This window comes from Peromyscus maniculatus, chromosome 15 (assembly GCF_049852395.1).
Source record: "Peromyscus maniculatus bairdii isolate BWxNUB_F1_BW_parent chromosome 15, HU_Pman_BW_mat_3.1, whole genome shotgun sequence".
NCBI classification, from domain to species: domain Eukaryota; kingdom Metazoa; phylum Chordata; class Mammalia; order Rodentia; family Cricetidae; genus Peromyscus; species Peromyscus maniculatus.
In genome coordinates, this window is record NC_134866.1 from 54,889,456 (window position 1) to 54,916,889 (window position 27,434).

Sequence of the window (27,434 nt, forward strand, 5' to 3'; positions counted from 1 at the left end):
GGAAAGCCACACATATGCCATTGAACATTCAGAAATCAAATCACTCTCTCCATGTGGCACAGGGGTTTCAAGCACAGGCATCCACACACATAAAACCTGAATGATCACAGGTAGGATGTTTTATGAATATCTAGTAGAAACAGGTCTACAACACAAGGAGATAGACTCCTGGAAAACAAGCTTCCCTAAAGAAGTTTCAAGTCATATGTTTCAAATGCCGTTGGGGAAGAACACACTATTAGTGAAAGTCAACAGTTTCAAACACTGAGGAAATGATCTTCAAGGGCTGAAAGTGTTCACCATCTTTGAATATATAAAAATTTATCCCACGGGACTTTAAGGACAACAAAGTAATATGAAACAGACTATACTTTTTTAAAGTTCAGAGACAAAGGAATGAAAATGCCACATCATTCATAGATAAAGGTGTGAATTATGGCAGGCATCCCTGAACAGGAACATAAGTGAGTGGATGAGACAATTGCAGATATCAATCTAACTGCAGCAGAGAAAAAGAGAGGGAGAATATTAAAAAGTCACAGTGGTGGACAGTATAAATTATATCCATGAGTTTCAGTTCCTTGTTGTAGGGCCAGCCCTCGGAACTGAATAAAGCTTTGAAATTGTGTCTTATAAAAAAGGCACACCTCTAGAAGATTATAGTATGTGACTAATGATGGCTAGTCTTTGAAACTAATGAAACCAAATGATTTTATTTGTCCTGTTCATATTGCAGCATAGAAAAAGCACATATAACTAGAAAATGGACTAATAATTCTATTTTCTGCAACTTTCTCTGGCTACACTCAATATAGCTGATGACAACGTAGAATAAGAAAAAAGCCGAGCTTCCGATTTTTCTGAGGAACAGTACTCTTTCACACTTTTCACAGCAACTGTTCAGGATATCCTTGGAGGTATCAGGGTCTGGTTACTTGAATCACTTGTATGAGGAACCTCACTCTATCACAGGGTTCGGGGGTGCCACAGCACACTAAGAGAATTTGCTGTCTTCTATGTGATTCAGAACTTTAATTCTGACTGATGTTTTGCTGTGCTGGGAAGACCAGAAGGCTGCTTACAGGTGGGATCTTTGTAGTCTCATTCCTACTCAGAGCAGTGGTCATAAAACTTTTGATGAATGTTAAGAGCTTTTCCAGAGATTTAGATTCTTCAGTGGCCCTGGTTGGGTGGCCAGAGAAAGGGCTTGAGAAATTTCTCAAGAGAAATTTTAACAAAATTTATCCCACGGGACTTTAATGCAGATACACTCCAGTCGACACTTCATGAAGCACTGCCCAATCGATTCCAGAAAGTTGTGTGACACCCCTAGGGTAAGACTGGGAGAGCATAAGTGTTATGGTTAATCTAGAGTCATCCTAGTGACCCATTTCCTCTGTTTGAAGGCCTTCTCTTCTCTGAGGAGATTCCAACTGCTAAAGCATAGAACACTGTGTCTGAGGAGACCTTTGTTAGACATAGCTACATTCATCACTCTTTTGATATCCATCAGAAAGTCTCTTATCAATGTTCCCGTCACCATTCACCTCACATATGACCCATGTCATATGCACTGACTATGGAGCCTACATAACAGAGGCAAATTATATAAAGTTAACTCAGTGAGCTCAATAAAAGCAGATATGAATCCTTTCCTAACATGTAAATATCTCCTCTCTCCAAATAAATCTAAATATTGGATTTTTTTAAAAGACAGATTGTATGTAACCTTGGCTGACTTAGAACTTGCATAAAAAAAAACAGGCTAGCCTTGAATCTGCAACAGTCCTTCCATCTGTGCCTTATAAGTGCTTGTTGGATAGAACACAAAGGTTTCCTTAAAAGACTGTCTTACTTTCTGAACTCTACTGTCTTACTTTCTGAACTCTAATTGAAGGGGTCACCTGTCAATTTTTTTATTTTATTTTTTGAAACAGGGTCTCACTATATATCACTAGTTCTTCTGGATCTCGCTCTGTAGGCCAGACTGGCCTTGAACTCACAGAGATCTGCCTGCTTCTGCCTCCCAAGTTCTTGGAGTAAAGGCATACATCACCACATGTGGGCTCAAAGTTTTATTTTTAATCTTTATGACTTTAAGAGTATTTCAGGGGCTGGAGAGATAGTTCACTGGTTAAGAGCATGTACTACTCTCTTGGAGAAGACCTGAGTTCAGGGAGCATACAGCCATCTGTAAATCCACCCATGATCCGAAGCCTACAGTCTCTATGGACACTCATACTCACATGTACATGTCCACACACAGATACACACACATACATATAATTTAAAAAAATCCAAATCTTAAAGAGTATTTCAAAGAGATTGGTAATAAAACACATAACTACTATCAACTCTAAATATTAAAAACTTCGGAATGAATATATTTGAACCATTTGTGTGAAAGGAGCTAAGCAAATAAATTTTCTAAGTAAGCAAAACTGTATGTGATTCTTCTTATCTAGCTAAAGTCACAAATCCTCCAGATGTTGGATGCCAAATATAAAATCAGAAACTAGACTGAAACAAATATGTCATTAGAGATAAGAAAACATGGGATTCCAGAGCAGGTGAGTCTAGCTGCCCATTAGCTTGCCTCTCCTTTTTTTACACCTTTGTGTTCTTGGCAAGGAAAATAAAGACACTAGTATGTACAAACCAAGATGAACAGCTGGAAAGAATGACTCTCAAAGCTGGTTTGGACTGCTGCTGTGAGGCTTCCAGCTTACCTGTAGGAAACCCCAGGACAAAATGAAAATTTCTGGCATTCATGACAGTGGATGGAAGCCTAGTCTATGCACAGAGAAAAATAGTAAAGGGCATATCACTAGAGAGTTTTAGAATTATCCAGATTAGTTTATTTTAGTATGAACAGAGTCCCTGAACACTGTTGTATTAATGTAGAGACTTTTTTGAGATTAGAAAGAAATGGTAAAATAACATTCATTATTTTTCTCTATACATTGCAAATAGTTTTTGAAACTTAACATGCTCATCATTTGACTAAAACTTAAAGAGTATATTATATAAAAGATAGAAATAAGGAACAGATAATAATGCAACAGCATCCTGGAGTTCTGTTCATATTAAAATAAAGCTAATATATTTTTGCAATTCATTTAATGTAATATTCATTGAGTAAGTGCTTTGTGGAAGGCACTATGGTAGATGTGTGGAGTTTCAAAGATGAGGTTGTGTTTCTGGCAGGTTCACAGGATAGTAAACTTTAAATTCTGAAAACCAAGGTTACTGCAGCCAAATGAGACTGTAATAACTTTTCATGCATTAAGACTCAATGTTTGGGAAGTATTTTTCAGAGAGCTGTTGAATATATACTAAGAAATAATAAATGGGGGTGGATATTACTTTCCTAATCTTTAAAATGGATACAATAAAAGTATTTTATATTTTCATCACTACCATGTTATATCAATACTCAGGGTAAGTCAGAACACAGTATTTTTCAGTAAATGTAGCAATGAGTATTAACATCATTCCAATACAAATTATGCTAGCCTATTTTCATGGGGTCTATTGCAGTCACTTTGAAATAACTTATTACTGTTTAGTATAGACAACAGAAGACTACTGTGCATGAACTAAGCAATGCCTCTTTGCTACTAGCATGAGTACAGTTGTTACCTAAATAGCTAACGTCCAAATAAATAGACTTACTCAAGTTCTAGATGTTATAAATTATCCTTAAAATATGAAGTAACAGAATAACTCAGAACTGTCACAGAAAGTGCCAAAATAAATCCATTGAAAAGCATTGGGTAGCTGATGTGCTTTCCTTCAAGCCATTCAGAGGAACATATGAAGAACAACTGTGCTTTCCCAGAAGTCCTATAGAGCATATTAGAAAAATATGTGTTCTCAGGCCAGACAAAAGGATGCTAATACATATGTTCCAGATTCACATCATCTCCCAAACAAAGGAACTGTAAGCTATAAAAAGGGAGAAGATGCAAAGACATATGTGTGTACAGGAATACAAGCCTAGTTTCATCAGACAGTTCACATTTTAGGAAGGGAAGTATTTCTACCTAAGAAGTGGTAAGGATATAGGCATAGCTGTTCTTATAAATCATCAATAGGGAAACTAATACCTGACCAGTTTTAAGAAGCTAGCTCAAACTCCTTTTTCGTTGGTTTTCTTTTGGTTCCATTCTTCTAAATTATTGTTTTATACTATACCTCTTACATTTTCATTGTGGGGGAGATATATTCTTGTCCAGTTCTACCAGAGACTAGAGGAACTGAAACTGAAATTAGTGGAAACTAATTCTATGTAATCAGCTCCTTCTATGCACTAGGAATCATCTCTCAAAACTGAACTGCAACACAGACAGCATTCGTATCAGAACGACTGCTTCATAAACACCATCTCACAGTTTGCAAAGCACAAGTTTGTAACAGATACAAAAATAGTTAACACACAGGCATGCACGCAAACACACACACACACACACACACACACACACACACACACACACACACACACACACGCTTTCCCTCTTTAGCCTCTCACCCCAATCTCTTCTCCTTCTCCATCACTCTCCAATGTGAGTTTTCTAGTTTGCCGTGAATTTGCTAACCTCTGCCACTTCACTTCAGCCCTTTATGCTTCTAGAGCCCAAGTGTAAACCCTTACCACATCCCCATGAAATCAATACTCCTTTCAGATACTGAAAAATCAAACTCATTCCCACAAGTAAAATATCAGCTCTTGGCCAGAGAACACACTTCCTGCCTCTGAGCAGTACGTGCCGCTCCTTATTGAACTGCTCTGCAATGCAGAAATTTTATCTAGAAAAACATTCTGTCTGACAGGCAGGAAGTTTCCAGAGCTTCTGAATAAGCACTGATGCACAGGTGGTCTGTTCTTAAAGACTCCTGGCTCCCAAGTCCCACTGAATAAGGGGGAGCTGCATAAACTCTTGGCCTCATTTTCTCAGGGTGCATGCACAGCAGGAATAATGAGCTTGCTTCTCAGAGAGTAAACAACTGGAGAATGTGGGGCCCTAACACTTCGGGAGACATCCTGAAATCTCTGAGAAGACACCATGTTCTTGAAAGAGCAGAAGTCTCTATCAGTGATGTTATCCTACTACAGTCTTGGTTTGTGTTCAGGGAAACAGAGCTAAAACATGTTACAACACTTGCCCTACCACACCCAGTATGTGTCAGGTACACAGAAAGGTCACGCACAGTGAGCTCATTCTCTGAAACAGAGGTCATAGACTGGGGGCCCCCGGGGAGAAGGGGGTGGGCGCAGGCCTCCAGGGTCGGGTAAGGGGCAGGCGTCTAATGCTGGAGACCAGAAAGTGTTAAGCCAAATCATTAGATAGCTGCTGCTGTACTTGCAATATGAGGTCCAGGGGACGCAAACCCCGGTTTCGTAAACCTTCATGTCCTGTCAGCTGATAAATTCCCAGCTGTAAGGTCAGTAAGAGTGTTCCAGACAGGAAGGGTGGGGGGCAAACTCCTTCAAAGTTAGAACCTATCTGTAGAGAAATGATAGCTTCAGTCGTGGCAACAGTAAGAGAACGAGTGCCCGGCCAGGAGTCAGCTGGCCAGGGGATGCTTAGGGCCTGCAAAAGACAGAGGCGGCTTTGGAGCAAAGCGACCCAAATCAGTACTCACCGTGAAAGTGACGTCGGACTTCAGCTTGGTTTAGAGGATGATTGCATTCGGGTTGAAACTCAACCTCTGCCTTTCAGTTCCGAGCCTAAACTGAGCCCTCAGAGTGACGCACAGGGCGAGGCGGGGCCTGCCGCAGCTCCCGCCCCGCTCTGCAGGATGATCGCCCTGAACCAGCGAGTCTGGGCTGAGGTCCCTTGGTGCTTGCTCCCTAGTGGTGCTTGGCTTCCCTAGACTGGTTAACTTAGCCCACAGCCTGTGATACAGACCAAACGCCCTATGTGCCCTATGTACGCAGCAGGGGATGACAGGTCTACTGCTCCGGAATGTCACTTCTTGATTAACAATATAAGCAGCAATGGTGGGCGCCCTTCACCAGTACACTCCCTAAATAGCCCTTTGAAGGCCTGAAGCTAATGAAAGGTTATAATCCCGGATTCCAAACACCTAAAACTGTATATTATATAAATTCTTAAGAACAGTATAACAGAATACAAATTGTACTAAACCATTGTACATTATACAGTTTCATGATTGAAAACTTCAAAGAATGGATTTGAAACTATTGAATAAAATGTGTGAATGCATAAATTGATACTGCTATTCTAGACTGAAAGAAGAAAGCCAAGTTATAGAGTGACTGATGCAGTTATTTACCATATTTAAAAAAAAAAACAAAACATGTGGAAATCTAAGTTTTCCTAAAGCCACAGACCAACTAAGATAACCACTCTAGTCGTCGGGCTTGGGGTTGGAGTGGAGGAGTGATGGTGACCAGTGTTTGAGGAACAGAGGACCCAGCTGAGAGGACAAGAGCTGGGCAAAGATTCAGTGCTGTATTCAGCCACCCAGAGGTGATAACTGGGAATCTCAAAAGAGGGAGCTTTCCCTTTAACTGTGGTGTCAGCCAGGGAAGGTGCCGCCCTCCGCCTTCCCACTTAGGGTGTCCCACACAATGGACTTGTTTTCATTTTCCTTTTACTTCCATCAAATAGAGCCTGAGAAGTAAAACAATGCCCAACTGGCCAACGCTAACATTTTATAATCCCCCCAAAAAATCTTGTTAGAATTCTTCTTAATGAGAATATATCCTAAATTTCACTTCCTGTTTATAGCTAGAATTGTCCTTTCTTTGGGAGAAGTTAGGTACTTCAGTCCTACTTTTCACTGAGTTATTTTCCTCCTGATAAAAATAGCACAGACTTGGTTGGGACATACTCCAATAGGCATGAACCCCGGCTCGGAGCTCCCAGAATTAGGTAGCTGTGACTTCTTCAGTGAAAAGTGGGAGGAGGGAGGGTTTCTGTGCTGCAGATGAGTCAGAATAGTAACCACGGGATAGGAGTACTCTCTCCAGAAACTCTCAGCCAGGGAGAAAGGGGCTCCCGGCTCAGAAAGGAGCAAGCATGTTCCTTACTGCCTCCTTTGCCAGGGAATGCTGTGCCTGTCATGTTCTTTGAGGCTTGTCCTCTGAGTGAGTGTGATTTTCAGATCATATGGTGTTTTCATTTCCTGGCAGTGCCGACTCAATACTTAAATACTAGGCCTTGCTCCACCCTGGGAATCAATTCCTTGGCCTCAAAGCTGAGCATCTTCATTTTGGACAAATTCTCCATTGATACACAGGTAACCTAAGACAGAGTCGTTAAACAGTTGGGAGCTTGTATGAAAAGCAGGGCATCAACCTCACCCTAGACTTTCTGAATCAGAAATCTCATTTACTTTAGTAACTCCCAATGATCCACTTGCATATAAAAATAACATGGAATGCACTGCCAAACATTGATTACTTATACATTACTCTACATAATATTTTTAAATCAGCTACAATTATATTATGAATACTAATTTTAAAATAGACTTTCCTTTAAAATCAGAATTTAGCCTTGTCTTAAGCAAAAGTATTACTATGATTATGAACTTAATGTGCCACTTTGTAGTACATTAAAGTATATGTATAATTATTAAAATAAAAATGTTTCCTATCTACCTGAGTCATCTCACAAACCACATGATACCCAGGGGATCTAACTCTGAACATCAGAATTAATCCAGTTCCTGGCACAGATTATGGAGAAGAAAAACAGGAACTGTGGTACCAAAGTTAAAAGAACATAACCCATGCACAAAGCATTCCCCCAATGGCTGCTTTCCTTTTGTTGATCTCCTCCCTTTCAGATTAAGGAAAACATTGCTTGCAGCTTCTTCTGTTTACAGACAAGTTGCTGCTGAAGAACAAACCATCAGTGACCTAACCAAACTTTCTGTTCAATTAGAGAGTTCTCCTGCCTCTCAATCTTTAGTGGATACTTGTCACTTGACAGCTGATGGTATATTCAATAATCTTTAGCATACTGCCAATTTTCCATTTCAACAGTGTGTCTCCCAAAACTAGAATGTAGAAAAATTATATATCTGTAGTCTTTTGTAGAAAGATAGAGTCATGTTTGTTACATTGGCCAGTCAAATATGCTATACTCAGAGAATTCAGAGAAGGCTGGGGTTAAGAGTGCTTGCTGCCCTTTCAGGACACCTGAGTTCAGTTCCTAGTACCCACACAGGGGCAATTTACCATTGTCTAAAACAGCAGGCCCAGGGGATCCAACACTTTCTTCTGGCTTCTGAGGGCACCTACTCACATGGCCCATACCCACACATAGACATACACATTCACATAAATAAAAATAAATCTTTTGTTGCTGTTAAGATGAACTTGGAAATAAGCAGCATGAGGAGGCTTCTAACCACAAGGACAGCAGTTCTACAGAAAGGTTTTGACAGCAACGGTTTCTGGTATCAGCCCTAACTGAGGTAAATGCTGAGCTGTGGTTGTAGCAGGATTTAGGCAGAGAAGCTCCATGTGCTGTTATACAATACTCCAAGCAACAAAGCCTGAGTCTCCTTCTGCTGGATTCCTGTGATTGCCTATGAGCTGCTTACTGTCCCTGAAGAAATTCTTTTCTATCCTAAACTAGACAGGGTGGATTCTAATCAGAAATAACTTTGACTATTATATCTTAGTAACACATTCTTCTACTGAGATATTCTATAGAAGCCATTTTGATGGTCCAAATAGTTGTCAGAAAACTTCCAGCAATAAAACTGGATGACAAATTATACATCACAATTATTGTCATAATGACTCTAATCAGAGTCTATATAATGTCTACAATTTCATTAGTGTTCATTATCAATTTATTAAAAATTGAATTTTTAGTGCTCAACATTTTGCAGTAACTATTTTGAGTTAGATCTATCTAAATTACATAAGAGTTTTGGATCTTTTAAGCCTATAATATTACATGGCAGATAGGATATTGCTTACAGAGATAATCACTCACTTTGTTAGGACAAATTCTGTTTTGGAGTAGGCAGGAACATTCTATAAACACATCACTAGCATAAAATCCAATATGTATTTATTTCTGAATACCAATAAAATCAATAATTATACAGTCATTAGTTATTTTAACTGTCATGTTGAATGTGTTCATAATCAAGCAAACTAGGACTAAACCTCAAAGCCTCCTCTATCTGCCATTTGGTCATGACTTCTCTGTTTCGGGATATTTTCTTTCTTATATGTACTATGGTAATTATGCAGGAAAAGTCTTCACTTATCTCACACCAATACCCCCTGCTTTTTTCATCAAGGCCTGAGATTCTATTACTGAGTTGTAGCCCTTTCAATAAGGTATCAAAAGAAATAAGAGAATGCCTATGTGGCAGTTTGAATGATAAATGTCGTCCCTAGGCTACTGTACTTGGATCCTTGGTCACCAGTAGGTGGTGCTGTTTAGAGAGGTTTGGGAGGCACAGCCTTGCTGGAGGAAGCTGCACTGGTGGCATGCAGCCATGCAGCCAGTCCACTCATTTGCTTGGGGACTGATGTTGAAGATGTGTTCTCTCGGCTTGCTACCATCTCTCTCCACTCTGATGGACTCTTTCCCTCTGTCACTGAAAGTCCAAATGAATTCTTCCTTCTTTGAGTTCCTTAGTCATCATATCTGATCACAGCAATAGAAGGTAACTAATACAACCTAAGAATTAAGGTTGTGAGAGAGGTTGGAGAGAACAATTAAACCCTGTAAAAATATATATTCTTCCAAGTTTACCTTTAAACACTAAAACAAAAAAGATGTGGTCAAAATGCCTCCAGTTTCCTTCTGTTTCTAAAGATAGAACATGTTTATTGACCACTCAACCTCAGAAAGGAGGGCTTGTAGCTTCTTGTGTGAAAAAAAAAAAAAAAACCCTGATGGAAAAGGCCTCTCAGCTCACATACCTATTCTAGAGAAAAAAAAACTAGGTGTTGTGTTCTGCTCACTAGTACTGAGTATCCAACAGTTGCAGTTAACAATAATTCTGGAACCTTCAAATGACTTCACTAAATACCATGGGTTTGCTAATGAATTAGATCATATTTTAAAGGCATAATTTAGACATAAGTTAAATACAGGTCCCAATTACATAAAAATTAAGACTTGAAAAATCTTCTCCAGCACCTTAACAACAAATACTGAGGACTGACCAGAGGGACCACAGTGAGCAGGTTTCCCAGGAGTTGGCAGCTGTCCAGCCCTAGTGCAGCACTTCATAATTTTATTTCATTTCCCCCTTTGCAGCAGCCATTACAACAGAGATTGTATTCATCTTCTGCTGAGTTCAGTTATACTAAGGAAATACACGGCAAAGAGTAAATCCAAACTTCGGGCTGTTAGACTGAAGAAACAGTACCTCTTTGGTGAGCAGCAGTGTTGTGGGGTCCCCAGTATCAGCAACAAAGGTGAAAACAGTGCAGCTCTAAAATAGCAAAGCATCCCTGTGTTTAAGAGTCACTGTCGGGTAGACGGGCCCAGCGGTGGCAGCCGACAGGGACATTCAGGCCCAGCGGCAGCCGGCAGAGACATTCAGGCCCAGCGGTGGTCCACAGAGGTAGACAGGCCCGGCGGCGGAGACAAGCAGACGCAGGTAGGCCTGTGGCGGCGGCCTGTGGAGGTAGACGGGCCCAGCGGCAGCCCGCTGAGGTAGACGTGCCCGGCGGCAGCGGCCGACAGGGACATTCAGGCCTGGTGGTGGCCCCCAGAGGCAGACAGACCCAGCGGCAGCTGACAGGGACATACAGGCCCGGCGGCAGACCGCAGAGGTAGACAGGCCCAGGGACGGAGACAAGCAGTTGCAGCTTGGAACAGGAACGCCCCTAACCCCAACATCTGGGGAAGAAGCTATCTCCGTGGGTCAGAACCAGAACGAATCTGAACACTCCGTCTGAGGACAACCCAGGGCCCAGCTGTTGATCCTGTGAAACCCAACAACTTGGAGGTGTTGGTGAGACTACCCTGCTCAGCTGAAACCCATCTGGGAGAGGATTCAGATGCCTACAGTTTAAAGTCTGAAGAAACAAGATCAGCTGAGGAGTTGACAAATGAACAAAAAGTGACCTGAGAACACAGAAGAAGGTGCTACCCAGACACCAAACCAGATCACCAGAATCATAAGTATATAATTCACCGATCGAAATCAGCTGCCCCTGAAGAAATAGCCCAATAGCACCAATTTAACCAAGAACCACTACTAAACCAAGACTAAAAATTAGAACAAGAGAGGCACTCTCAGACACAGACACCACCTGCACCTCACAGAGGAAGAGATGAGTAGACGCCAGTGCAAAAATACAGGCAACAACATAAAGACCTATATGGCAACATCAGAACCTAGTGATTCTACACCTGCAAGACCTAAACATACCATGACAGAAGAAGCAGAAGAAATCAACCCTAAAAATGACATTAAGAAGATGATAGAGGCCCTTAAAGAAGAAATAAAACATTCCCTCAATGAGGAAATAAAAACTTTCCTTAAAGAGGAATTGAAAAACTACCTTAAAGAGGAAATAAAAACTTTTCTTAAAGAGGAAATAAAAAACTCCCTTAAAGAGGAAATAAAAACTTCCCTTAAAGAGGAAATGAAAAACTCCATTAAAGAGGAAATAAAAAACTCCCTTAAAGAAATGGAAGAAAAAACGAACAAAAAATGGGAAGAAATCAAAGAAAGCCAAGAAAAAGCAATTAAACAGATGAAAGAAACATTCCAATATCTGAAAAATGAATTTGAGACAATAAAGAAAACACATGCTGAGGGAATGCTGGAAATAGAAATCCTGACAAAACGAACAGGAACTACAGAAACAAGCATAACCAACCGATTGCAAGAGATGGAACAGAGAATCTCTGACACTGAAGACACGATAGAGAAAATAGATTCGTCAGTCAAAGAAAACAATAAAGACAAAAAAGTCCTAACACAAAACGTCCAGGAAATTTGGGACACCATGAAAAGACCAAACCTAAGAATAATAGGGATAGAAGAAGGAGAAGAATACCAACTCAAAGGCACAGAAAATATATTCAACAAAATCATAGAAGAAAACTTTCCTAACCTAAAGAAAGAAATACCTATGAAGATACAAGAAGCTTACAGAACACCGAATAGGCTGGATCCAAAAAAAAAGTCCCCTCGCCACATAATAATCAAAACACTAAACACACAGAATAAAGAAAAAATATTAAGAGCTGCAAAGGAAAAGGACCAAGTAACATATAAAGGCAAACCCATCAGAATAACACCAGACTACTCAATAGAGACTATGAAAGATAGAAGATCATGGACAAACCTCATGCAGACACTAAGAGACCATGGATGCCAACCCAGACTATTATACCCAGCAAAACTCTTAATCACCATAGGCGGAGTAAACAAAATATTCCAGGATAAAACCAGATTTAATCAATACCTGTCCACAAACCCAGCCCTACAGAAAGCACTAGAAGGGAAAATTCAACCCAAAGAAGCTAAACACATCCATGAAAAATCAAGCAATAGATAATCCTACACCAACATACACCACAGAAGGACAACACAACACAACCAAAAAAATAACAGGAATTAACAATCACTGGTCATTAATATCCATCAATATCAATGGTCTCAACTCACCTATAAAAAGACACAGGCTAACAGAATGGATTAGAAAACAGGACCCATCCATATGCTGCATACAAGAAACACACCTTAACTCCAAAGACAGACACTACCTCCGAGTAAAGGGCTGGAAAAAGGTTTTCCAAGCAAATGGACCTAAGAAACAAGCTGGTGTAGCTATCCTAATATCTAATAAAATAGACTTCAAACTAAAATCAATCAAAAGAGATCAGGATGGACATTACATATTCATCACAGGAAAAATCCACCAAGATGAAGTCTCGATTCTAAACATTTATGCTCCAAATACAAAAGCACCCACATTCATAAAAGAAACACTACTAAAGTTTAAAACGCACATCAAACCCCACACATTAGTAGTGGGAGATTTTAACACACCACTCTCACCAAAAGATAGATCTACCAGACTGAAACTTAACAAAGAAATAAAGGACCTAACAGATGTTATGACTCAAATGGACCTAACAGATATCTACAGAATATTCCATCCTAACACAAAAGAATATACCTTCTTCTCAGCACCCCATGGAACCTTCTCAAAAATTGACCACATGCTTGGACACAAAACAAATCTCAACAGATACAAAAAAATTGGAATAACCTCCTGTATTTTATCAGACCACCATGCCTTAAAGTTAGAACTCAATAACAACAAAAATTATAGAAAACCCACAAACTCATGGAAACTGAATAATACCCACCTGAAACATCAATGGGTCAAGGAAGAAATAAAGACAGAAATTAAAGAGTTCCTAGAATTCAATGAAAATGAAAGTACAACATACCCAAACTTATGGGACACTATGAAAGCAGTGCTAAGAGGAAAATTCATAGCTCTAAATGCACACATAAAGAAGATGGAGCAATCCCATACCAATGAATTAACAGCACAACTGAAAGCTCTAGAACAAAAAGAAACAAACTCACCCAGGAGAAATAGACGCCAGGAAATAATCAAATTGAGGGCTGAAATCAATGAAATAGAAAACAAGAGAACAATACAAAAAATCAATGAAACAAAGAGTTGGTTCTTTGAAAAAATCAACAAGATAGACAAACCACTAGCCAAATTAACCAAAAAGCAAAGAGAGAACACCCAAATTCACAAAATCAGAAATGAAAAGGGAGACATAACAACAGACAATGAGGAAATCCAGAGAATCATCAGATCATACTTCAAAAACCTGTACTCCACAAAAATGGAAAACCAGGAAGAAATGGACAATTTTCTGGATAAATACCAAATACCAAAATTAAATCAAGACCAGATAAACCATTTAAATAGACCAATAACCCCTAAAGAAATAGAAACAGTCATCAAAAGTCTCCCAACTAAAAAAAGCCCAGGACCAGATGGTTTCAGTGCAGAATTCTACCAGACTTTCAAAGAAGAACTAATACCAATCCTCTTCAAAGTGTTCCACACAATAGAAACAGAAGGAACACTACCAAACTCTTTTTATGAGGCTACAATTACCCTGATACCCAAACCACACAAAGATGCAACAAAGAAAGAGAACTACAGACCAATCTCCCTCATGAACATTGATGCAAAAATACTCAACAAAATATTGGCAAACCGAATCCAAGAATACATCAAAACAATCATCCATCACGACCAAGTAGGATTCATCCCAGGGATGCAAGGATGGTTCAACATACGGAAATCAGTCAATGTAATACACCATATAAACAAACTGAAAGAAAAAAACCACATGATCATCTCCCTAGATGCTGAAAAAGCCTTTGACAAAATCCAACACCCCTTCATGATAAAGGTCTTAGAAAGAATAGGAATACAAGGAACATTTCTAAACATAATAAAAGCAATTTATAGCAAGCCAACAGCAAACATCAAATTAAATGGAGAGAAACTCAAAGTGATACCACTAAATTCAGGAACAAGACAAGGCTGTCCACTTTCCCCATATTTATTCAATATAGTACTAGAAGTTCTAGCTAGAGCAATAAGACAACAAAAGGAGATCAAAGGGATACAAATTGGCAAGGAAGAAGTCAAACTTTCACTATTTGCAGATGATATGATAGTATACATAAGTGACCCCAAAAACTCTACCAGGGAACTTCTACAGCTGATAAACTCCTTCAGTAAAGTGGCAGGATACAAGATCAACTCAAAAAAATCAGTAGCCCTCCTATACACAAATGATAAAAGGGCTGAGAAAGAAGTCAGAGAAACATCACCCTTTACAATAGCCACAAATAATATAAAATACCTTGGGATAACACTAACTAAACAAGTGAAAGACCTTTTTGATAAGAACTTTAAATCTCTAAAGAAAGAAATTGAAGAAGATATCAGAAAATGGAAGGATCTCCCATGCTCATGGATAGGTAGGATTAACATAGTAAAAATGGCAATCTTACCAAAAGCAATCTACAGATTCAATGCAATCCCCATCAAAATCCCAACACAATTCTTCACAGACTTGGAAAGAAAAATACTCAACTTTATATGGAAAAACAAAAGACCCAGGATAGCTAAAAGAATCCTATACGATAAAGCAACCCTTGGAGGCATCACCATCCCGGACCTCAAACTCTACTATAGAGCTATAGTAATAAAAACAGCTTGGTACTGGTATAAAAACCGACATACGGACCAATGGAATCGAATTGAAGACCCTGACATTAATCCATGCACATATGAACACCTGGTTTTTGACAAAGGAGCCAAAACTATACAATGGAAAGAAAGTATCTTCAACAAATGGTGCTGGCATAACTGGATGTCAATATGTAAAAGATTACAAATAGATCCATATCTGTCACCATGCACAAAACTCAAGTCCAAGTGGATCAAAGACCTAAACATAAATCCAGTTACACTAAACTTAATAGAAAAGAAGATAGGAAGCACTCTTGAACGCATTGGCACCGGAGACCATTTCCTAAATAAAACACCGACAGCACAGACCCTGAGCACAACCATTAATAAATGGGACCTCTCAAGACTGAGAAGCTTTTGCAGGGCAAAAGACACAGTCAATAAGACAAAAAGACACCCAACAGATTGGGAAAAGATCTTCCCCAACCCCACATCTGACAGAGGATTGATCTCCACAATATATAAAGAACTCAAGAAACTAGACATCAAAGCACTGAACAATCCAATTAAAAAATGGGCTAAAGAGCTAAACAGAAAATTCACAAAACAAGAACTACAAATGGCTGAAAGACATTTAAAGAAATGCTCAACATCCTTAATCATCAGAGAAATGCAAATCAAAACGACTCTGAGATACCACCTTACACCTGTTAGAATGGCTAAGATCAAAAACACCAATGACAACCAATGTTGGAGAGGATGTGGAGCAAAGGGAACACTCCTCCACTGTTGGTGGGAATGTAAACTTGTACAACCACTGTGGAAATCAGTATGGCGGTTTCTCAGAAAATTAGGAATCGAACTACCTCAAGACCCAGCCATCCCACTCTTGGGCATATACCCAAAGAATGCTGATACATACCATAAAGATACATGCTCAGCTATGTTCATAGCAGCACTATTTGTAATAGCCAGAACCTGGAAACAACCTAGATGCCCGTCAACGGAAGAATGGATGAAAAAAATGTGGTACATATACACAATGGAGTACTACTCAGCAGAGAAAAACAATGAAAGCATGAAATTTGCAGGCAAATGGATGGAACTAGAAAAAATCATCCTGAGTGAGGTAACCCAAACCCAGAAAGACAGTTATGGTATGTACTCACTCATTGGTGGATTCTAGATATAAAATGAACAATCAGACCACAACCCATAGAACCATAGAGGCTATATATATAGCATGGAGGTCCCTAGGATGACTGTGGCATATAATAAATTTCAGTTTTACTCAAAAAAAAAAAAAGAGTCACTGTCTTTCAATGTTATTTGCCATTTTTACTGGCTGGTAGAAAAGAGATTTGAAAAGGTCTATAGATACACTCAAGATCTTAAATTTGGGTGGTAATGGTCCCAGTCTAATTTTACAGGCTCAACATCTTTTCACTGACTCTTGGATTGAGTACCTTGAGGATTCTGAACACAATAAAATATCAACCACTCATGAAACAAATGGTATAAATGTAAAAATTAACAGATTTCATGGGGTAATCATGAGTTTTAAAGAACAGGTACTTAAATGAAATACTGTGTGGAGAAATCTGAAATAGCATAAAGTTTCAGATAATCTTGTATATAACTGATCACACACAGAGTTGCAATAGGACCAACAAAAACTTTTCTCTTATTTGTGGACTTGAAAGGTAATGTTTCAGTGATTCCTTTATAAACTGCAAAGCTCAAAAGTGTTAATATTGCAAGAAAATACTCAGAATTTATGGAATTGTCAAGGACAATTCATGAAACCAAGATCAATCCTACCTCTATTGTTTGGGGAGCTCATCAAGGTTACCTAAATTCTCTGAGCTATTGTTTCCTAAGAAGTAGAGGAAAAATAACATAAGGTTCTGAGAGGGTTTTATAACATAATTATACACAACACTTAGCAGAGAACCTGGTGTGATGAATGATTATGAGAGATATTTTAGTCTCTTTTTAAATAATTAGAAGAACAGAACAAAAGTTCACTCACACTATATGCAAAAGCCCAAGACTATCTACAGATATTTATTATAATAATACCTATTGAACACATTATATGGCAGCAATAATTATAGCATTAATGATTTTAATATATTTTAAATCATTCAAATCATTTCAAGTGGCTAAATCCAGGATGGGAGAGATGGCTCAGTGGGTACAAGCTCTTATTGCTCTTGAACAGGACCTGTGTTCATTTCCCACTCATGTAATTCCAGTTCCAGGGGTTCCAACCCTCTTGCCTCAGAGGGCACCTGCACTTGTATGGTGCACAAAAGCTTACACAGGACCTAACACTCACATAAATAAAATATTCTTAAAGAAGCTACATCCTCTCTTCCAACATAGAAATAATATGATACCCAATAAGTTTTCATATGTCATACCCTTCCAATCAGAGGTCAAAACAAATAAGCAAGCAGCTATGTGGCAAATGACAAATGCCTCCTGTAGGCTCCAGTACTTGAACACTAGCTTACCAATTGTGGTCTAGGGAGTTTTAGGAGATGCAGCCTTTCTAAAGAAAGGATGACACTGAAGGCTGGGGTCCTGGGGTGTATGTGTGTTTGTTACTTTCCCTCTTGGCCCCACTGACTGATGCCTTCCTTGTAGAGCAGAGAGGATCAAAGGCTTTCTTGAATTCAGAAATAACCTACCTTGGTGACTGTAGCAGCTCCACCAGAATGGTTTTTGGAAGGCTGACTGCTCCCCAAAATTGCTGTTTTTTTCTTGGAAACAGAAATTATTAATTTCAGTGGGAGGGAACACCTTAACAGTGTGCAAATTATCATACCACTAAAAACACTTTATTAAACAACAGTCAGATTAATACACTAAACACACACACAAAGTAAACAATCATTCATAATTTTGCCTGAAGAGTATATAAATAATGAAAAGGAAAGCAAGTTTCACAAAAGTTCTCCCCTGAGCAGTCATCATATTGAACCATAAAGCTTTACTTTCCAAAAATGCCACCCCCTGTGTAGTGGCTATGTCCTTTTTTTATGGTTCGACAGAGCATGTGTAGTGAGCGACACAACCTCTATGGAGGGTGATTTTAGTAATAAATCTTAAAGACACAATTATACTTAGAAAATGTCTTAGAAAAATAAAAGCAAGAACTTTTCAATTAAAATGTGAACTACTATAACATCAAGAAACTGAAAACAGTATACACAATACTTAGGAATGTTGCGTACTTATGATGTGCTAAACACATACTCACTGCCATCCACAAATGGAAGAAAACTGAGATAAATATGGTAGGAAAAAATACATATGAACAAGACACTATTCACACATATCTGGAATGTTTTAAAAAGTTATAAGATAAAACATACACAGACAAAATAAAATGCAGCGCTATTTTACATACAGTGTTTCAAGAGTAGGTGTCTTGTGTCTTACACCAGTATCTTGATTGAAGTGCTGGCTATACAGACCTGCACATATAATAACAGGGCCAGAACAATGCATACATAATGGATAAATATCAGTTCCCTAGGACTGATATTGTACTATGGATATATCATCAATATCAATATATAATAAATATGGATATAGTAATCAACATATGCCATATTTACAACTTCCTGTGAATCGATAATTATTCTGAAATCAAATGTTTTAAACGTGTTAGGGAAAGACATGGAAAGTATAATAAAGATATTAGCCGAGTATTTATAAGCAAAAAGCACAGTGCCTGTGATGAAAATTAAAGCAAGTACAGTTAAGAACTGATTAGATGTCACAGAAGAAAAGACCTGGAGATGGGCAACAGAAAACATCCCAAAAGACCCCAGAGAGCAAAAGGGCCAGAAGAAAGTTATAAGGAGCATGTGGGTATTAGTGAGGGAAACCAAGCTGCTAGCTTACATGTAACTGCCAACTTCCAAGGAAAGGTGTAGAAACAAAGTACTTAAAAAATATGGCCCTAACAATCCAACAATTTTAATAAATCCCAAGGAAGGGTTGGATATTGTGACAATGCACTATTATGAAAATACTTCTTACATTCTGAGAGACTGGAACTTTTGCTGGACCGCACAACCAGAAGTCACCTTGAAGTCACTTAAGACTATAAACTGCTATCCTATTGTGTACTCTGCCTTTAAGAGGACAATGTTACAACCAACTTTACTTGTCTTGGATTTACAGGTTATCAACGTTTATTATCCAAACTAAGGTATAGCTGTAATCTTAAATTATGTACTCTTCCATGCCCTGACCCAGAGTAATGCATATGTGTCAATTGCTGAAGGCAGCAAATACAGAGGTAGAAAGCAACTGCCTAAAATGCACCATAAAGGTTGAACACGTTAATGGACATTGGCTGATGAACAATGATGTTTGTAGCACTGTCTGTTGTCAGGAACAGTTGGGGTAAGTTGGATCCAGTGACTTAGTCCCTTATGAAGCTGTTAAAAGATTTCTGTGAAGTATCCTGTTCCTTCCCCCATGGGACACTTACTGTGCTGTTCAATAAAGACAAAGCAAAGCCCTTTGTTAGGGACAGAAACACACAGTGAAAGACCACACAGACACAGATCACAAGACAGCCTCTAGGCAGGCACAGATTCAGACTCATGCAACAGAGAGAAGATGGAAGGCATAGACAGCATGGAAAGGAAAATTCAAACCTGGACCACTCTTGGTTAAATGACTCCAAGAAGTTCTTATATTTTTTTCTTTAATAAAACACTGATGTATTATTGGTAACTTGAGTTAATCACTATTGCAGTTAATTCATGCCGAGTATAAAATAAAGGAACAAGCAGATCTGTAGCTAGAGTTTTCCTGCCTTGCCCACAGTCAGGACAAATCTTTGTCACCCGCCAGTCCCACAGCCGCTCAGACCCAACCAAGTAAATACAGAGACTTAAATTGCTTACAAACTGTATGGCCGTGTTAGGCTTCTTGCTAACTGTTCTTATAGGTTAAATCAATCTATTTCCATAAATCTATACCTTGCTACGTGGCTCATGGCTTACCAGCATCTTCACATGCTGTTTGTCATGGTGGCTGGCAGCGTCTCCTTCTGCCTTCCTGTTCTCTCTTTTCTCCTCTCTGTTAGTCCCACCTAAACTTCCTGCCTAGCCACTGTCCAATCAGTGTTTTATTCATTGACCAATCAGAGCAATTTGACATACAGACCATCCCATAGCACTTCTTTTCTTTTCTTTTCTTTTTTTTTTTTTTTAAAGAGGAAGGTTTTAACTTTTACACATCTCCAAAGCCAGCTTGGTATATTTGGGAATTTGGGCGTAGCTTCTCTTACTACTTCCTGCTGGAGGGGGGGGGCTGTATCTTATGGGGACACAAAGAAAATTTTAGGATTATGGAGTAGTCCATGAGGGTGTATCATCTGAGCCAGTTGCCTTGAAACAGTTCTGGATGTTGGATCATCTGCGCCATGGTGTCGTTGGAGACCTTTCAGGGGGGGTCTTGGCTGGTCAAACCTGATGTATCTTAATCTGGAACAAATCCATAACCTCTGACTTTCTATGAAAACAAAAGCAGAGCCTCCTTTCCAAAATAACATATACTTACATCCAAAGTTTGAAGTCAAGGTACCTTTAAAATATACATTTTGTCATAACTCAACAGCTTTTGCAATCAAATGTCTTTCTTCAGTTACAAATATCAAAGAGAACATAATCCAGATTCTTATTTTTTTATTTTACCTTGAGCCTATTGCTTTAAACTGCAGCATTCTAAGACTGAAATGGCGCTGTGGCTGCTGGCTCCGCCCACTTCACCTTCCCAACATGGCGGTGGTATGTTTACCACCAGCTCTGGGAGCTTTTATCTATGGGTCTATGCTTTTATCCAAGCAGTGTGTAGCCCAGAAACCTTTTTTGTTTTGTACTAGCAAAGGCTAAATCCACCACGCAGCTTAATGTGCCACTTGTAGAGGCCTCATTCCCGCCATACTGCAGGTCAAGCACACACGCCAGGAACCCGCCATAGTAGCTCAAACACACAGGCTGCCGCTAATTTGAAAGAGACAACTAGGAACTGTTTTTAGCTCTGTTTTAGAATCTTTTTACTCAGGTTTTAGGTGTAAACTCTTGCCAACACATTGGGCGCCAAATGTAGATGTAACCAACTGTTGTATTAAATAAGAAACACAGAACCAATGCAAAGAAGAAAGCCAATAGATCAGAGCTAAGAGCCTTACCGCCTGCTGCAGCTAGCCTGTTGAGCCAAGAGACCTCTCCGGAAAAGAGCTACTTCCTGTCTGTTTGTCTTTATATAGACTTTCTGTTCTGCCTTCTCATTGGTTGTAAAACCAACCACATGACTGCCTCATCACTAGATGAGCACTAGACATTGTACAGCCCTCCAGGTCTTCTATGGTATTGAGATTAAAGGCGTGTGTCTCCAATGCTGGCTGTATCCTTGAACACACAGAGATCTACCTAGCTCTGCCTACCAAGTGCTGGGATTAAAGGCGTGCACCACCAACGCCCAGCTTTTGCTATGGCTCTAATAGCTTTGACCCCCGGGCAACTTTATTTATTAACATACAATTAAAATCATATTTCAGTACAAATAAAATACCACCATACAGATCTTCAAGTTTATATCCTCCAAACACCCAGTGACGATGCCATCTGCCTCATGCAAGGAAGTTGGTGAGACTGTACCTTTCCCCAACCCAGCAATTCTCTTTTCTTTGTCCACATAGAGTGAAGGGCAATGTATGAAGCCACTGGCCTGTCTTTCTACTTAAGACACAGAAAACAGTCTAGAGTCTTCAAGGGGGTGGGATGATGACTCTAGCTCACAATGATTTACATAAGACTAATCTGATGTTACATGTAACAGCTTTGAGTACACAAACTTTTGTGTCTGAATGACTGTGGAAATTTTTAAAGGTTTAACTTGGAAGCTAGCATGCACAAATAACTGCTAAAATGGATTTGGATTCCTGTTTCTTGAACTACCTTAAGAAACTGTAACAAGGGCTAGAGAGATGGCTCAGAGGTTAAGAGCAATGACTGATCTTCCAGAGGTTCTGAGTTCAATTCCCAGCAACCACATGGCAGCTCACAACCACCTGTATTGAGATCTGGTGCCCTCTTCTGGCTTTCAGGGACACATGCAGGCAGAACACTGTATACATAATAAATAAATAAATAAATAAATAAATAAATAAATAAATAAATAAATAAATAAACCTTTTAAAAAAGGAAGAAAGGAAGGGAGGAAGAAAGGAAGAAGGAAAGAAAGACAGACAGACAGACTAACACACCATCTGAATATCTTCAAAGGTAAAACAAATGTTTATCTTCCTAACATACAAATAGTAACTGAAACTGCCAAAGTTACCCAGATTCATATCTGGGTAAACAGAGGAGCAGATAATAATCTTAGTGAAAATAACTGAGGGAAGAGATAAACTGTTTTATAGTATAAAGACAGTGGGAAATGGCTTTCAAATTATGTCAACAATGGAAATTATCTTAGATTATCGTTGAATTTTATTGTTCTGAAGTCACCCATTTCTTATTTCATACCTCTAAGCATTACAATGCACCCTAAAAACAATATGAAACAGCATTGTTCAGATTTCCATCTTTTATTTTTTAATTTGCATTTAACCCATGCATTTTAATTAATAGCATATTAGACTTCGTGGATCATGATTTGTAAGCTCTGGCTAAAATATGTAGCTTTTGGTGTGTTTGTTAAACCAGTTCCATACTTAAGAGTCACTCCATTAAATGACAATCATGTATTACAACATGAAAACATATTATTTGGAAACATTATCCAGAGAAAAGATACCTTTTTAAAGGGCAGGCAGATTCCTCAGCACCAGGAATTATAGTACTTTAATTATTATTCACAAAAATTTTGTACAGCATGTAAATGCTCCACAAATAAGTACAAGTTGCTTTTATTATAAAAGAGTATGAATATGTGCTATTGCAATTGTAACACAGTAAATGGGATATTCTGATAGGGGAAAGTATTGATAAATGTTGTAAGGAGCAAGCCTAATGAATAACTCCTAATGCTATGTAGAAATTTTAAATGAAAAATGTGCCCTGTTTCATATTCCAATGACACACACTCTGGCAACACCTCTGGCAGGGTTTTGTTCGATTTGTTGTTGTTGTTGTTGTTGTTGTTGTTTTGATTTTCTTCTTTGTTTTGTTTATTACTTAGTTCCTGTTCAGCATCTCTAGGTAGAAATCTACAAGGTGGTCCAGTCTCATCTTCTGGTCTAGAGGCAGCTGAGCTGCCAAGGAGTCTGGAGAATGCTATCCAGGCTGTCCCTATATTCTAACTCAGCAAGGAGGGAGGGCTCTGCCTGCACCATAGAACTCCAACTGACTTTATACTTCTTTGTACGATAGAGTACAACGAAGAAAGAGAAGAATGAAGAGATATAGAAACAAATTACAAAAAGATGACAACAGTAATATGAAAGTCTATGGAGTGCGGTCTTTGTATTTTGAGGTACAATTATTTTTTAATTAATTTAAAGAATTTTGAGAATTTTATGCATGAATACTGTACTTATATAATTTCCCCTCCCCTTCTCCTCTCATGCCTCCCATCATAAATAAATAAACATATATAAACACTGTGATGTCTATTCTTGGTTGTCAACTTGACTACATCTGGAATTAAATAAAATCCAAAAATGGAGGGCACACCTGTAAGGGAATTTTACTTAATTTGAATTAGGTAGATCCATTTCTAATCTGGATCTCTGAGGCAGGAAGACACATTCTTTTAATCCAGATCTTGAGGCAGGAAGATATACCTTTAATCTGGGCCACACTTTCTGCTGGAAGCTATATAAGGACATGGAAGAAGGAAGCTTTGCCTGCTTGCCCTAGCCCTACTAGCAAGTCCATTGCTTCACTGACATTTAAACCTACTTCTTCGAGATTCCAGCATCTACCTAGACAAGCTGATACATCCAGCCTCGTGGACTGAGCAACTTCTTGATTCTTGGACTTTCTGTTCCCAGCCAGCCATTGTTGAATTAGCTGGACTACATCCTATAAATCATTCTAATAAATCTACTTTCTATATGTATATAGAGACATTCATTCTATAAGTTCTGTTATGCTAGAGAACCCTGATTAACACACACACACACACACACACACATATATATATATATATTCATACAGATGTATACATACTTACATACAAACATATATAGTCACACACATGTATACTTACATACAAATATAAAACCTGCTGAGTCCACTTAGTGTGGCTATATACCTGTTTAGTACTGACCACTTAGAATTGGATAATCTGTCAAACAGCTCATCCCTGGAGAAGAGTGAATCTCTCTCTTTCAGTAGGTATTAATTGTCCATAGTTCATCATCTGGGGTGTGACCTTGTGAGGTTTCCCCCATATATATTGGCATATGTCTTAGTTAGACTTTCTATTGCTGTGTTAAAACACCATGGCCAAAAGCAACTTGGGAAGGAGAGAGTTTATTTTAGTTTACAACTCTCTGCTCATACTGTATCACTGAGGGAAGTCAGGACTGGAACTCAAGGTAGGAACCTCGAGACAGGAACTGAAACAGAGACAATGCTGCACACAGCTTGCTCCTTGTGGCTTGCTCAGCCTGCTTTCTTACATAATGAAGGCCCACTTGTCTAGGGCTGGTCCCACTCATGGTGCAGTGGGCCCTCAGACATCAATCATCAATCAAGAAGTCAAACAGACTTGCCTTTTCGCCAATCTTATACAGGAATTTTCTGAAGGGAGGGTCCCCCTTCCCAAGTGATTATAGCTTCTGTCATGTTGACATAAAACTAACCAGGACAGCATAACAACTAGTGCTGTCATCGTGCAGCATCTTGTTTGGGAGACCATAGTTTTGAGATTTCTTAGGTGCAATCTTCCCTGTCATACATAGAATATACTATCTTGAAGCAGATGGCCCATTCTGGTCCTCTGACTCTCACAATATCTGTAGCCCCTCTTCTGTGATATTCCCTGAGCCTTAGGTGTAAGAGTTGTATTGTAGATGTATCAGTTGAGATTGGGTACCCCACAATCAGTTGCTCTACATTTTGACCAGCTATGGATTTCTATAACAGGGATTAAGTTCCTCCATACATTTCATTTCATACCTGATGTATACATAATAAAATCCCACTAGAAAATGGAATTTTAGCAGGGCCTAAATGCTCCCTGTCCAAAGGCTTATAACTGAGAAAACTCAATTTAAGAACACACACATAGGGAACAGAATTAAAAACAGTATAGTATACTCATAGCCATTGTCAATCTCCAAGTAGAGACAATTATCTACTTAAATTCGAGTAAAGACAAAGAAGGAACTTAAAAAATACCAAAGAGAAAGGAAGTCAGGCATTTTTATCCTGAAGACCAAAGTATTGTGTATCTTATAACATAATACCACCAGAAGAAAATGTGGAAAAACAAATGCCTCCTGTATTTGTATAGTGTATTGCCACTATAACCAGACTAAAGAAAATAACTTCAGAGAGACTGAAGGGGAGGTGAAGAGAGGTAAGAGAGTCACAAAGAAACAAAATACAACATTTAAACCTATATTTTAAGTCTCAAAGAGCATAACTTACAAACAGAAATGCAGGGGACAAGTTTCAGTACCACTAACAATGCAACATAATAGTAAATTGAGAAAGAGGATTAACTGGAGACTGTTGTGGAATATTCCTTTACACTGGGTGAAGGTGTCTCACTGTGATTGGTCTAATGAAAAGCCAAATGGCTAATAGCTAGGCATGAGGTATAGGTGGTATGGACAGAGAGAGAGCTAGGGGAAGAAAAAAGGCAGTCACCAGCCAGGTGCTAAGCAGGATGGGCATAATGGGCAGAGGTAATGAGCACATGGAAGAATGTAGATTTAAAAATGTGGGTTAATTTAAGTTATAAGAGCTAGTTAGAAACAAGCCTGAGCTAAGGCAGAGCTTTCATAGTTAATAATAAGTCTCCATGTCATTTTTTGTGAGCTGGTGGCCCAAAAAGAAAAGTCTGTCTACAGGAGGCAAACAATTAACACATCAAATCTCAGTGTTATGTAAATGGAGGTGGAAGCAGGATGTTCACCATCTGGCCCACTACAGCAAGTTTACAGCAGTCTGAGGCAGCTTGCCTGAAATAAAAGCAAGCAAAAAGAGGTGTGTATATGCAGCTCAGTAGTAGAGTGATTGCCTAGGCTGTGGGAAATCCTGGGTTCAGTTCTCAGTATAATTGGGGGTTTGGGCAAAAGTAGGTACAATAAAGAGATACTTAAGTCACAGACATCCCAGGAAAAATATTCATTTAAAAAACACAAAATGGGTACATTTGGGAATTTTTAAACTGTGAAAACAAAATTAAGACTAATGTATCAGAATTGAGCTGCACCAGTCATCTTCTCTGTAGAACAAGAGGCCTGCACAGCAAGAGGTAGAAAAAATATGAAAGAAAATACAAACAAATGTTCATAATAATTTTCTGTTGATTGACTTTGTTCAGAGAAGCCGATAGGAAAGCATATTCATAAAACTGCTTCTCCCTAGGGAAGAAAAAAGCATCTTAAAAATACTCTGCACTAAAAAATACTCTACACGTAAAACTTTAGAACTAAATATGTGAGTGTGCGGGTGCTAGAGACATAGTTCCTTAAAAGCCTGAAGTATGGTGGTGCACCTGGACAGCTTCTGAGAACTGACATAAAAAGCTTCTGGCCTTTGTATGCACAGGTGCATAGGCACCTACATATACATGCACTCCTGTGTACATAGGAACATGCATGTGCACACACATATATACACACATCCCCAAAATCAACTAAAATGGGGGTTCTGAATCCAAAGAATTTTAGAACCTGAGTTTAGATGGATTTGGTATTGGGCACTATTGTCCAGGAAAGCAAATAGGACTGAACTTCGCATATCACTTTAGCTCCAGTTTGGTACAGGGACATGATAAAGAATGACCTACACTCAGAATGAACTCTTACAGTGGCTTATAACCATAAAACAATGCTTAGGAGTCTGCTCTAGGACTTCATTTATAATGATGGCTAAATCAGTTTCATGCTGAAACACTGTTCAAACTATCAAGACAGGCTCTTCCCATGTAGCCCTGCCTGGCCAGGAACCTTGCTATATAAATCTGTGTCAGTTCTCCTACCTTTTCCAACCCAGTGCTA

At 38.9% G+C, this 27,434-nt stretch overlaps 1 protein-coding gene across 20 annotated transcripts in view; it reads right to left on the reverse strand.

Annotated features, from left to right (window-relative positions):
• Cast (calpastatin) overlaps positions 1 to 27,434 on the reverse strand; it is a 109,863-nt gene that overhangs the window by 63,774 nt on the left and 18,655 nt on the right. For 9 of the 20 annotated variants that reach the window (XM_006979358.4, XM_006979360.4, XM_076551968.1 and 6 more), the window contains exon 3: positions 17,911 to 17,982. The exons of 8 other annotated variants lie outside the window; for them this stretch is intronic. In XM_006979358.4, coding sequence (XP_006979420.1) covers positions 17,911 to 17,982 — 72 coding nt within the window. Of the gene's footprint in view, positions 1 to 5,646; positions 5,780 to 17,910; positions 17,983 to 27,434 lie in introns of those variants that run through there. 3 more of the 20 variants (XM_076551975.1, XM_006979365.4, XM_006979364.4) reach the window with 1 other exon arrangement.